The sequence below is a fragment of the Peromyscus leucopus genome, chromosome 23 (genome assembly GCF_004664715.2).
Source record: "Peromyscus leucopus breed LL Stock chromosome 23, UCI_PerLeu_2.1, whole genome shotgun sequence".
Lineage (NCBI taxonomy): Eukaryota > Metazoa > Chordata > Mammalia > Rodentia > Cricetidae > Peromyscus > Peromyscus leucopus.
This window is the reverse complement of record NC_051082.1, coordinates 25,529,458-25,543,280: the sequence shown is the minus strand read 5'-3', so window position 1 is coordinate 25,543,280 and position 13,823 is coordinate 25,529,458. Positions and strand designations below refer to the sequence as shown.

The 13,823-nt window shown below is 46.5% G+C and overlaps 1 protein-coding gene and 1 non-coding gene across 17 annotated transcripts in view; both read left to right on the top strand.

Moving 5' to 3' along the window:
- The window catches only part of Gtf2i (general transcription factor IIi), a 93,943-nt gene that overhangs the window by 30,014 nt on the left and 50,106 nt on the right, over positions 1-13,823 (top strand). For all 16 annotated transcript variants that reach the window (XR_005089816.1, XM_028870125.2, XM_028870121.2 and 13 more), the window contains 4 exons: positions 2,415-2,549; positions 5,780-5,963; positions 6,112-6,140; positions 13,336-13,390. Coding sequence is in view for 15 of the 16 variants with exons in the window: in XM_028870125.2 (XP_028725958.1) it covers positions 2,415-2,549; positions 5,780-5,963; positions 6,112-6,140; positions 13,336-13,390 (403 nt within the window). In the remaining variant the exon portion in view is untranslated. The remainder of the gene's footprint in view (positions 1-2,414; positions 2,550-5,779; positions 5,964-6,111; positions 6,141-13,335; positions 13,391-13,823) is intronic.
- LOC114693722 lies at positions 7,629-7,770 on the top strand. The gene has a single exon (XR_003734592.1). It is a non-coding gene; the product is annotated as a small nucleolar RNA SNORA79 (small nucleolar RNA).

Genomic DNA, 13,823 nt, shown 5'->3' with positions numbered 1-13,823 from the left:
AGTCTTGAGCATGGCTTGACCAGTCTGTCAACGGGAAGCAGCTGGTGTGATCTGTCTGGTCTGTCCCAGGGAGAGGCCAGACTTCGTAGGATTACCACACCTACCATGGAGGTCTCCTGCCATCTCCCAGGTTCCTCCTTTAGCCTTCCTTAGGAGTCATATTGTGGTCTTGTCCCCTGGCAATGGAGAATCAGTTCCAGGTCTCCTTTAACTGTTTCCCAAGATATTTATGATAGCACCCATGCTCAGAACACTTGGTTAAAGCACACAGCTCTGCCAGGCATTAGAAGCTCCGGTTACTGAATCCACTAAGCACATGCTATGTGATAAGACATTTCTAGGGATCCGTAACTCACCCAGTTTCGTAGAACTGGAGACCACCAGATGCAAAAAGGGAGGCAGGTAAGCTCCAGTCCTGTAGGCGTGATCTCGAGCATCTCAGAGAGAGGCACCGCCACTTGCCGAGCTTTCCCAGGGGCGGGGTCTGGAGAGAGAAAGGTATGGCCGAGGTGAGGCTTCCACCTAACCTGTCATCACGTTCCTGCCTGATCTCCAGATGGGCAGGCTGAAGGCCTTTGGAGGTGACAGCTCCTGGTGTGCCAAGTTTCACACCCGTGACATGGCTTGAGTCAAGTGTTGTCCTACCGAAACAAGGTACAAGCAGCTCATGGGTCCGTTTAGACTTGGCGTCAAGGATTCAGGCACATAGCGGGCCTGCATTTGGCCTGTGCTTCTCTGCCCATTTTCAACAGCAATGGCTTTTCAGATCCACCTTCCTTATTGTGTCTCACCGACAAGAGGCCAGGAGTTGTAACAAGCAGAACCTATAACATAGAAAGCAGTCACAGAGAGGGAGATGCCTCAGCGGGAGAGGTCTGCAGCTGTCCCTGGTGGGACAGAGAGTGACTGTGCTCTGAGCTCTGCCCAGGCCAGGCGCAGGCCCAGGGGCTGGTTTAGGAGGTGGAAAGGCAGCACTGGGACCAGTGTAACTAGGTGCTGGACCCTTAGGAGAGTCACTCCAGGTGCTCAGGACACAGTGGCCTGATTTGAAGCCACCAGGTTATCTAAGCCGGAAAAGTGACAGCTCTTTACATCCACAACAGGGAGAAGCCTAGGACTAGGACCCAAGCTAGGTGTTTTATAGGGTCCTGGGTCCTCCCTATCCCCACTGCCCCTCTTTAGATCCCAGAGTGCGGGGCTTACAGGAGCGCTGGGGATCGAACCCAGAGCTTCCTGCATGATTGTCAAGTGCCAGCTAGCTGTGTTCCCCGCCCTGTTTCCTTGGGATACCGTCTCATGTGGCAGCCCTGGCTGGCCACCAAATCTCTCTCGCTCTCTCACTCTGTTTATTTTTATTTTATGTGCATGGGTTTTTTTGACTGCATGTGTGTCTGTATACCACATGCGTGCAGCACCCACCAAGGCCGGAAGAGGGCATTGGAGTCCCTGGAACAGGTGTTTCAGAGGGTTTTAAGCTACTAATGGATGCTGGGAATTCAACCTGTATCCCCAGTCTTCCTGCCTCAGCCTCCCCAAGAGCTGGGATTACAGGTGTAAACCACCTAGCCCAGCTAATTTTATTTTTACTATATTTATTTATTTTTGGTTTTTCGAAACAGGGTTTCTCTGTGTAACCGAGCCCTAGCTGTCCTGGAACTCACTCTGTAGTTGTGGAGTTGGCTGGCCTCCAACTCCCAGAGACCCCCCTGCCTCTGCCTCCCAAGTGCTGGGATTAAAGTCTTGTACTACCTCACCCAGCTCTAAGTTTTTGTTTTTAAATTTCCCCTCATTCCTTTCCTCCCTGAATTTTCATAAGAAATTATGTTAGGATGTAGTGCCTGGGCGTGGTGGGTCATGCCTGTAAACCAGCACTTAGAAGACCAAGGCAGAAGGACTACCAAGAGTTCAAGACCATTGGTGGCTACATTGAGGCAAGGCTAGGTGATTTCGTGGTACCTTATCTCCAAAAGGGAGGAGGGGAGGCAGAAAGTTAGGAAGGCCGGAAGAAAAAGGCGTAATAAAACTATTCTTCCTAAAGGTCAAGTGGTAAGTTGGTGGCTGTGCTAGTTAGTGTGTGTCACCTTGATACTAACCAGTTCCCTAGGAAGAAGGAACCTCACTTGAGAGATTGCCCCCAGCAGATTGCCCTGTGGTCATGTCAGTAGGGGCCTTTTCTTGATTGATGATTAATATGGGCGGGTCCAGCCCACTGTGGGCGGCGCCACCCCAGCAGGTGGTTCTCAGTTGTCTAAGAAAGCAGGCAGAGAAGGCAGCAGGCAACATCCCTCCATGGCCTCCGCTGTCACTTCCCTCGGTGACGTCAACGGTTTTCCTGCCATGATGGTGTTTATTGCGGCAACGGAGACAAACTGGGACAGTGGATGTGAGCCTTTGCCCCACTGGTTATTTTACAGGCGTTGAGGAAGAGGAAAAGGCAGCCGAGATGCATAAGATGAAATCTGCAACCCAGCCAAATCGGATGAGTGTGGACGCTGTGGAGATTGAAACACTCAGGAAAACGGTGGAGGATTACTTCTGTTTTTGCTATGGTAAAAGCACAACACTTTGCCATTTAAGAAAAGTGCATTCTATAATGGTATTTCCTTCTTTTAAAAAATTGTGTTTGTGTGTACACACGTGTGCATTTATGGGTGTGAAGGTCAGGACAACTTGATGGAGTTGGTTCACCCTCAACTTTGTGTGGATTGGGAGATTGAACTCAGGTTTGTGCAAGAGTTCCTGTCTCTTCCTCTGGGCAGCCTCCCTGGTCAGTAAGATGCATTTCCTTCCTTCCTTCCTTCCTTCCTTCCTTCCTTCCTTCCTTCCTTCCTTCCCTCTTTCTTTCGTTCTCTCTCTCTCTCTCTCTCTCTCTCTCTCTCTCTCTCTCTCTCTTTCTTTCTTTTATTTTTTGAGACAGGGTTTCTCTATGTAGTTTTGGTCCCTGTCACAGAGATCCGCCTGGCTCTGCCTCCTGAGTGCTGGGATTAAAGGCGTGCATCACCGGCGAGATACATTTTCTAAATGGTGGATTTTATAATTGATTTGACATTCATATAGCATACTTTTACAAATTGAGTAGATTCATTTGTGTATTTAAGAGATTAAGTCAAGAGAATTCAGAAATACATATAACTTACTTATTTTTTTTTTTTCCACTATTGGGCTGGCATGGTGGCATGTGAGTGGACCTCTGCGTTTCAGGCCAGTCTGGTCTACATAGTGAGAACCTATCGCAGAAGACAAAAAGAAAAAAAAAAATCAGCTACAAATTTCATTGTTCTTCTTGTGCGTATGTGTCCGGGAGGGGCTTGCGCCTGCATGTCCTGCTGTGCATGAGGAGTTCAGAGGGCAACTTCGTGGATTCAGTGCTCCCCCAGTATGTGAGGTCTGGGTTCAGACTCGGGCAACGAGGCTTGCATGGCGAGGACCTTGATCCTTTGAGCCATTCGACTGGCCCGAGAGTTCCTGTTTTTGACATCAGTGTTTGTCCTCAACTCTCTGCACAACCCCTCTGCCTTTGTCCCATCATATGGCACAGCCAATCGTACTGTCATCTTCATAATTTGTTTTGGTCTGGGGGTGAACCCTGCGCCTCACTGAGCAATTGATTGACAACTGAAATGCGTCCATCCTTAGCCCGATTTTTTTTTTTTTTTTTTGTATGACAGGGTCTCAATAATCCTCATTCTCGTCAGCGCAGGCAGGCTTTGAACATTCCTGGATCCTCCTGCCTCAGTCTTCCACTTAGTTGGACTTATGGATACACCATGCTGGCTGGAGTGAGGCCTGTTGTGCATTTTGTATTCTGGGCCTTTGGGGTGATTTCAGCTTCCGGAATTAGCTGACATGGGGGTTGACGTAGTGTTTCAGAGTGTTACTGGAAATTCTATTTTAAGTTAGTGTTGAAGTCAGAGACTGTGAGAAAAATCAGACTGCCACTTACTGATCTCTGGCAAGCTGTTTTTATATATTTATTTGCTTTTTTATTTTTATTTTTTTCTCTTTCTCTGTGTAGCCCTGGTTATCTTGGAACTCACTCTGTAGACCAGACTGCCTCAAACTCAGAGATCCTCCTGCCTCTGCCTCCAGAGTGCTAGTGCACCGCCATGCTCTGCTTGTGATAAGCTCTTGACTGGTTACTTTGTATGTGTGTCTGTAGAGGGGGTATATGTGTGCAGATGTGTATCCGGTGAGTCTGTGGAGGGGTGTGTATGTGTGTGTGCATGCAGATGTGTACCCGGTGTGTCTGTGGAGGGGTATATGTGTGCAGATATGTACCCCGTGAGTGCATGTGGAGGGGTGTGTGTGTGTGTGTGTGTGTGTGTGTGTGTGTGTGCGCAGATGTGTGCCCCGTGTGTCTGTGGAGGGGTGTGTGTGTGTGCATGTGTGTACCCAGTGAGTGCATGTGGAGGTCATGTGTCTTTGTCATCTCTCACTACTTCATATTTCTTTGAGAAGTTTTTTAATATTTATATTTATTTATCATGATTGTACACACCAGTGTGTCTATGTCCTCGTACCCCACAGTGTTATCCCGCTCTCACCTGCTGAGCCATCTTGTCAACCCTCCTTTACTGATTTATTCAGTTAGAAGTTAAAATGTTTTTATTTGTGTGACTTGTTTTACCTGCATGTGTGTCTGTGTATCATGTGTGTCTGTGTACCGTGTGTGTGCCTGTTGTCTGTGGAGGCCAGAAGAGCATGTTGGATCCCTTGGAACTGGCCTTACAGACGGTGGTGAGTGGCATGTTGTGGAATATTAGTTGAAGATGTGTTACATTTGTTTATGCTGTGGTATATTTGTCTAATGATGCAAAGATGTGTTGCATTCTTATATGTTGCATTTGTTTAATTCTCTAAAGCTGTGTTACTTGCCTGCCTAAAATACCCACCTGATTGGTCTAATTAAGAGCTGAATGGCCAATAGCTAGGCAGGAGAAAGGATAGGCGGGGCTGGCAGGCAGAGAGACTAGCTAGGAGATATCTATGGAAAAGAAAAGGATGAGGAGGGAGAAAGGAGGAGAGGAGGAACCCAGGGGCCAGCCACACAGCCAGCCATGGAGTAAGAAGATAGGAGATATATAGAATAATGAAAGGTAAAGAGCCCAGAGGCAAAATGTAGTTAAAGAGAAACAGAATAATTTAAGTTAGAAAAGCTGGCTAGAAATAAGCCAAGCTAAGGCTGGGTATTTGTAAGTTAGAATAAGTCTCCATGTATTTATTTGGGAGCTGGGTGGTGGGTCCCCAAAGAGATAAAAACAACAACAGCGGCAGTGTGAGTGCTAGGACTCGAACTCAGGTCCTCTGGAAGAGCAGTGCTCTTAGCCACTGAGACATCTCTCCTGGCCCTGCCATCTTACTTTTTTTTTTTTGAGACAGGGTTTCTCTGTGTAGCTCTGGCTGTCCTGGAACTCACTTTGTAGACCAGGCTGGACTTGAACTCACAGAGATCCACCTGCCTCTGCTTCCTGAATGCTGGGATTAAAGGCGTGTGCCACCACCACCATCTTACTTTTTGAGATTGGTCTTCTTACTGAATCTGGAGCTCACTGACTGCCTAGACTGGGTAGCCAGTGAATCCCATAATTCCCTTTTTTCAACACTGGGTTATAATGAGCCTACCTGGCCCCGCTTTTTATGTGGGTGGTTGAGATCCAAATATGGGTCCTCATGGTTAAGTGGCCATCAGTTTACATACTGAGTTATCTTCCCAGTGGCAGTTATTGAGTTTTTAATTGTGACCCTGGGGTCATGCTAATTCCATGTTTTCCTTCCATAGGAAAAGCTTTAGGCAAATCCACAGTGGTCCCTGTGCCGTATGAGAAGATGCTCCGTGACCAGTCAGCTGTGGTGGTACAAGGCCTTCCCGAGGGAGTTGCCTTCAAGCACCCTGAACATTACGACCTTGCAACCTTGAAGTGGATTTTGGAGAACAAGGCGGGGATCTCGTTCATCATTAAGAGGTGAGGTGCCTTCCCCTCTGTTACCCACATACTTAGTACATACGTGTTGACCGGATCTGTACAGCTGTGCAATCCAGACGCTGTTTGTGTTGCTGCTTCTGCTAGTCTTGGGTTTTCATAGGTGGTTTTGTCTTTTGTTTTTATGCAGACCTTTCCTGGAACCGAAGAAACACCTCGGTGAGTACATTCCTTTGTTTACACCTTAGCCTGCTGGATTCCTGGTTATTGTCTTTGATTTTCTTTGAGTCAGGGTTAGTGAAAAACCTGTGGCAGCTTACTGAGGTAACTGAGTGGAGGCTACGTGGTGTTTCCATTTCCCGGGTCCCGCTTCCTCTGCCAGATCCTAAGAGGGACTGGCGAGTGAGTATCACTGGAAAGGCAGAGCAGTGCTGAAGGCAGGCGTGTGTTCACCACTGAATGGAGTATGTCCACCTTTGAGTGTTGCTCATGTGTTAGGAGATGTCCACTGACATCTGACCGTGACCAAAAATGTAACGTCCCTACGTCAGAGCTGCTGAGAGGAGTTGAGGAAGATCACTGCAGGACTGTTACAGCAGGGCTTCGTCTGGGGTGGGCTGGCCATTCCACTTAAGTAAGGCAATGAACAGGAGACAGTGGTTCCTTCAAGCCAGGTCCACTTGACATGCTGTAGATGTAACCAACTGTCTTATTAAATAAGAAACACAGAACCAATGTAAAAGAGAAAGCCAAGGGGTCAGAGCTCAGAGCTAAAATCTTACCCTTCCTCCTGTGGTGCTCCTGCTTCTCCGAAAGAGACCTATTTCCTGTGTGTTTGTCTTTACATAGTCTTTCTGTTCTGCTTTCTCATTGGTTGTAAACCCAAACACGTGATTGCCTCGTCACTGCCTGTATGTACAGCCCCCCAGGTCTTAAAGGCGTGTGTCTCCAATGCTGGCTGTATCCTTGAACACACAGAGATTTACCTACCTCTTCTACCAAGTGCTGGGATTAAAGGTGTTTGCTACCACCGCCACACTCTTGCTATGGCTCTAATAGCTCTGACCCTCAGGCAACTTTATTCATTAACATACAATTAAAATCACATTTCAGTACAAATAAAATACCACTATAACATGCCATGTTAGTTGTGTGTGTGTAGGGGGTGGGGTGGGGTTAGGATTTATTTTTCATGTATACAGTGTTCTGGCATGTACATGCCAGAAGAGGGCACCAAATCTCACTGTAGATGGCTGTGAGCCACCATGTGGTTGCTGGGAACTCAGGATCTCTGGAAGAGCTGCTAGTATTCTTAACCTCTGAGCCATCTCTCCAGCCCCGTGTGTATGTATTTTTAAAGTTTTATTTATCTATTTATTTTTTAAAGTTTTATTTTTATTTGTGTGTGTCCATGGAGGCCAAAGAGAAGGCATCAGATTGCCTGGAGCTGGAGTTGTGGGCAGTTGTGAGCTGTCCGTTGTGGCTGCTGGGATCTGAACTCGGGTCCACTGCAAGAGCAGTGTGCACTCTTAACCCTTGAAGTGAGTTGCTGGCCCCTACGTGACATGTTTTAAAGGTGATACTCGGTACCATAGAAGACCTTTCTAGCACATAAAGATGGAAGGGAAAAGACACATGGATATGAGTACATGTGTGGGTGTGCACATGCGCGCACGTGCACACACACAGCCTTTTTAAAAAAAAAATTGATGCCTGTTCCTCCTACTGCCTTTAGCTATGGCTCTAGGGTTTTAGGTCATCATAAATTACATTGATTTTTTTCACTCAGAGAATATTAAGATATTGGGATTATCTATATATTCTCTGAAATTTGCGGGATCAAACAGTCTTTTTTAAGTTGCGTGTTCTAGAATGTTGCTGCCTCCTTTTCTTTGTTATTTCAGAGTTTGGAAGTTATTTTTAGTTACTGAGATTTTTTGTGTGTGTGTGTGTGTGTGAGATGTTTTCCTTTCTGTCCTTTAATTGCTTGGATTATGAGATGAAAATCAGAGATGTATAGTTTTTAATTGATACACATTTCTTTTTAATGTTTAAAATATTTTAAAATACATTTTTAAATATTAAAAATTTTCCTTTTGATAATGTGTGTGCTTAGTTTATTAAGAATACAAAAGTGGGAATCTTCCTACAGTGGCCATAGTTTCTTTGGAATAAATATATTGCATCCCCCCCCAAAAAAAAAAAATCTGAGGTAGCTGGGTGGTGGCGCACCAAAACTATACAGAGAACCCCTGTCTTGAAAAGCCAAAAAAAAAAAAAAAAAAAACTGAGGTAGTCAGCTTGTCCTTGGACACATTGTGAAGTCTAGGCTGGCCTCAGATTCCTCATCTTCCCACTAGGTGTGTGTAACTACATCTGACTTATACCTATTTTCTGGTAATTGAAAAAAATTAATTTGATCAGGTTTTTTTTTTTGTTTGTTTTGTTTTGTTTTTGAGACAGGGTTTCTCTGTGTAACAATCTTGGCTGTCCTGGAACTCACTCTGTAGACCAGGCTGGCCTCGAACTCACAGAGATCCGCCTGCCTCTGCCTCCTGAGTGATGGGATTAAAGGCGTGTGCCACCGCCGCTTGGCTGGATCAGTTTTATTAAGATGCAACTGACATATTTAAATGCACAGATTTTAGGAGTAGAAGACATGATTTTTAGCAGATGCACAGTCTGACCATTCGAAATCCGGGCTGGAACCCAGCTAGTGGCAGAGTCTCGGCTCAGTGTGGGAGGCTGAGGTCAGTGTCTAGCACTGGAAAGGCAGCAACAGGTCGCTTCTTGTTTGGTTATTTGAGCCAGCGTGGCCTCACAGCCCCAGACCTCAGCCTCTCCTCTGGTGCCGGCCATTGTGGTCAGCACCGCCATGATGAGCTCAGTGGTGGCCAGTCACTGACAAGCGCTGTCTCCAGTTCTGTGAATTGTCTTTTTGCTTGCTTGATGGTTTTTTTATTATGTCTGTGTACTTGTGCATGTGTGGATCTGTGCAGATGCTAGAGTTAGCCGATACTGGATTATTCCACGCCATTCTCCTTGTATTTGAGACAGGGTCTCTCACTGACCTTGGTGCTCACCAGCCAGCCAGTGAATTCCTGGCTCTGCCCTACTTCAGCTCCAGCTTTTATGAGGGTACAGGGGATTTAAACTCAGGTCTTTGTGCTTGTGTTACAGATCCTTAAGCTACCGAACCATCTCCCCAGCGCCTAGTTTTACATTTAAAAAAATATTAAATTAAATGTATTTCATGGCAGGAGGGCACGTGTGCTACAGCACATGGTGGAGGTCAGAGGGCATCTGACTGGACGTAGTTCTGTCTGTCATAGATATTCTAGGGACCGAATGTGGGTTTTCAGGTTGGCAGCGAGTTCTGTCGCCTGCTGAGCTGTCTCGAGAGGCCCGGTCTGAATGTTTAGAGGAAATGGTTTTTCTCCGTTTGTCCCTGTGCCCTGGATGTCTGTCTTCTCTGACGAGCTGTCGTTTGCGGGGTGGGAGGTGACTGTAGCATGAATCTTCAAAGTTCTTATTAATAAAATCAAACCCGAGGCCAGTTATTGGGGTCAATGCTGGTAGATCAGAGAGACAGAACAAGCCACAGCTATCTCACCTTGCCAATTCCTCAGCTGGTCCCGTTTCCTCAGACTGGAAGCTTCTGTGTCCTCATCCCAATGGCTCTCAGCTGAACTGTGCTGCTAGAAAGCCTGAAGCTTAACCAGCCACATGCTTAACCAGCCAAATGCTTAACCAGGCCAAATGCTTCTAGTTTCTGGTCCTCAAGCCTTATATATCTTTCTGCTTTCTACCACCACTCCCTGGGATTAAAGGCTGGCTTTCTGGGATTAAAGGCGTGTGTCACCATGCTTGGCTATTTCCAATGTGGCCTTGTACTCACAGACATCCAGAGGGATTTCTATCTCTGGAATGCTAGGATTAAAGGTGTGAGCTATCACTGCCTAACTAGTGGCTTTTCTGTTCTCTGACCCCAGATAAGTTTATTAAGGTACACAATATTTTGGGGAACACAATACCACCACAGGTGACTCAGTCCATGGTGCTTGCTCACCACTCATGCTGTGGGGTTGTATTGAAGAAAAAGAAGGAAGACATCACCTGCCCTTGGGATGTGGACCTTGGCCTTGCAAGTGTTCTTCTTCTCCAGGTTACAGCTCTTTAGCTCCTGGATCGAGTTCTTCCATTTCCAGTGGTGCTAGGACTGGAACCCAGGGTGTCGGTCGGTCGTTGCCAGTCACGCGCTCACTGAGCGACACCTCCCAGATCTCCAGTCTATTTTGGGTTTGTGTATTTCAGAATGTAAAGGCATAAATTTGTCTCTGCATCTGGGTCTCCAGTGTTCCAGCAGCCGTCAGTGAAGAGCGCACGCTCTCTCTTCGTTGTCTTGGTAACTTTGCTGGAAGTCAGCTGACCCTGACTCTATTTCTGTGCGAGTGAGCGAGCGAGCGAGAGAGTGTCCCTCTCCTTCCTGCCACAGTGTGCCCTTTGTTCCTGACCCTTTGGTCTGGCCAGGGTTAACACCTTAGCCAGAGGCCACCCTGATGTCTGTGCTGGGAGAGAACAGTCTGTCAGCTCCACATTGTTCTCCGTGTTAGGTGAACATTCCCCTTCGACCATTAAGAGGGAAGGCATCAGTGTGTGGGGTCTGCATCAGTGTGTGGGGTCCTTTTTAAGACTGAGAGAGAAGCCGGGTTGTTGCCCAGGCCTGCGATCCCAGCACTCAGGTACTGAAGCAGGAGGATGAAAAGTTTGAGGCCAGCACAGACTGAATGAAGAAAAATTCAGAGTATTTGTTAGGTTTAAAGTTTAATTATGGCCACAAAAGTGGCACAGCCAGCCTGCAGGACAGCTCAGCACATAAAGGCACATGCTGCCAGGCCTAATGACTGAATTAATTCCTGGGACCCATGTAAATAAGCTGCATACGTTAGAATGAATTTGTAGTACCAGCCGGGCGGTGGTGGCCCACGCCTTTAATCCCAGTAGTCGGGAGGCAGAGCCAGGTGAATCTCTGTGAGTTCAAGGCCAGCCTGGGCTACAGAGTGAGATCCAGGACAGGTGCCAAAATTACACAGAGAAACCCTGTCTTTAAAAAACCAAAAAAAAAAAAAAAAAAAGGAATTTGTAGTACCAGAGCTTTGCTGTGAACTGGAAGGCAGAGGTAGGAGAATCTGGACACCCGAGAGCCAGGTAGTTCTGAGTACACAGAGCAGCAGAAAAAAAAAAATAGGAGAGAGACCATGCCTCAATAAGGTGTCCTCTGACCCCTCCTTGTGAGATGCACTTGGACACACGGTTCGTGTACACACACGTGGGGGGGGTTAGGGTAGGGGGGTCAGGAATGACATTTACTGTGAGTGACTTGGAGCTTGTGTTTGATGCGTTCATTGTGGTGTGGCTGTGCCAGCTGAGGAGCGTGCCCTACTCTGTGGGCTTTGGTTATGAGTGATCATTCATTTTGTGATCAGCCTTTTACTTAAAATAATAGAAGCCGTCAATTAAATTACTGAATTGAATTTTAGTTCTTGCAATCGGTCCCAAGATCTTGAGCATGGTAAGCACATGGTGTGTCAGTTTTTTTATTTTGTGTGTATGTTTGTCTGTGTGCATGTCTGTGTGTAAGGGTGCACCTAGGTGTGTGTGCATACATGTGGAGGCCAGAGGTTAACGATCAAGTGTTGTCCTCTACTGCTCTACACTTTCTTTAAAAAGTAATTGAATTTATTTATTTTAGGTCTGGGTGTGGGTACATGTGGCACAGCCTGTGTAGGCCAGAGAGCCTTATTTACTTGTTTATGTTTATGTATCTGGAAGCTTATTTAGAGACACTCTTGTTCAATAAAGTTAAGATTCTCCTGTCACAACCTCCTGGGCAATCAGGAATTCGCTCTGTAGCCCAAGCTGGATTTAAACTCACAGAGATCCTCCTGCCTCTGCCTCTGGAATTCTGGGATTAAAGTCATGTGCTGCCATACCTGGATAAAATAAGTTTGTTTATTTATTTTTTTCTTTTTTGGTTTTTTCAAGACAGGGTTTCTCTGTGTAGTTTTGGTGCCTGTCCTAGATCTCGCTCTGTAGACCAGGCTGGCCTCCAACTCACAGGCTCTGCCTCCTGAGTGCTGGGATTAAAGGCATGTGCCACCACCTCCTGGCTTTGTTAATTTTTAAAAAGCAAACAGAGTGTGTAACGTATTCTCAGATGGGGGGTGCAGTCTGGTTGTTTCTTTGTTGTGGGAGGCCAGCTCCCACCTTTTCTAGGGTTCTTAGGAGGAAGAGAGAGGGATAAGAAAATATCAGAGAGACCTAGCCACTAGATCCAGATAAATACTCAGCGGCCTCGAGGCTTTACTCAAAAGGCTTCTTATAACAATGCCAACTGAATTGTGAACTTAAAAATGGTTACAATTGCAAATATTATGTTCATTTAAAAAAATAAGGAGGAATGTAATCACCATACATTGTGGTGGTATTGTGTTCCCCAAAATATTGTGTACTCTAATAAATTTATCTGGGGTCAGAGAACAGACACTAGATACAAAGGCTAGAAAATGGTGGCACTCACACCTTTAATCCTAGCATTCCAGAGATAGAAATCCCTCTGGATGTCTGTGAGTTCAAGGCCACATTGGAAATAGCCAAGCATGGTGACACACGCCTTTAATCCCAGAAAGCCAGCCTTTAATCCCAGGGAGTGGTGGTAGAAAGCAGAAAGATATATAAGGCGTGAGGATCAGAAACTAGAAGATTTTGGCTGGTTAAGCATTCAGGCTTTTGAGCAGTAATTCAGCTGAGACCCATTCCGGATGAGGACTCAGAGGCTTCCAGTCTAAGGAAACGGGACCAGCTGGGGAACAGGCAAGGTGAGATAGCTGTGGCTTGTTCTGTCTCTCTGACCTTCCAGTATTCGCCCCAATAACTGGCCTTGGGTTTGATTTTATTAATAAGAACTTTTAAGATTCCTGCTACAATACATTATATGTGTGTATGAAATTGAAGACAGCAATGTTCTAAAATAGAAAGTGGTGATGGTGTCATAGACCGATGAGGATGCTCGACTAAAGTCTGTCAAACTGTGCAAACAGGCAAATTGTATACTATGTGAATTCTTGGTCAATAAACAGCAACAACAAAAGGAGTCGGATGTGGGCGGCATGGGGGTGCACACCTTTAGTCCTGGCACTGGGGTGGCAGAGGCAGCCTGATCTCTCTGAGTTCGAGGCCAGCCAGGTCTACAGATGAAGTTTCCAGGAACAGCCTCGGCTGTTACACAGAGAAACCCTGTCATAAAACAAAACCCACACCAAACAAAGACGGTGGAGAGCGGTTTGGGAATGTTAAAATACCAACCCTACTTAAAATGCTGTTAAACCTGAATGTAATTTGCTTTCGTTTGTAGGTGGCCGAGTGATGGCGTCAGATCCTGAGAGGACCATCCTGTCTCCTGGTGGAAGGTAAACCATCCCTCACCAGCACTGTTGTGCCTGTGCCCAGAGTTACCAAAATAGCAGGCAGCCTCGTGCCACACATCCAGAGTGCAAATGCAAATTTTGTTTATGAGAAAAAGCCTTTTTTCTAGTAGCTCAGGGTAGTCTCATATTGGAATAACTGTGCCTCGGCCTCCTACATGCTGGGATTGAAGGCGTGCGCCACCACCGCCCGGCAAAGCCTTTCTTTCTTTCTTTTTTTTGGGGGGGCGGTTTTTGAGACAGGGTTTCTCTGTGTCACTTTGCGCCTTTCCTGGATCTCGCTCTGTATCCCAGGCTGGCCTCGAACTCACAGAGATCCTGGCTCTGCCTCCCGAGTGCTGGGATTGAAGGCTTGGGCCACCACCGCCCGGCATGCCTTGCTTTGCCCAGGTATTGGAATCCTCCTGCCTCGGCCTCC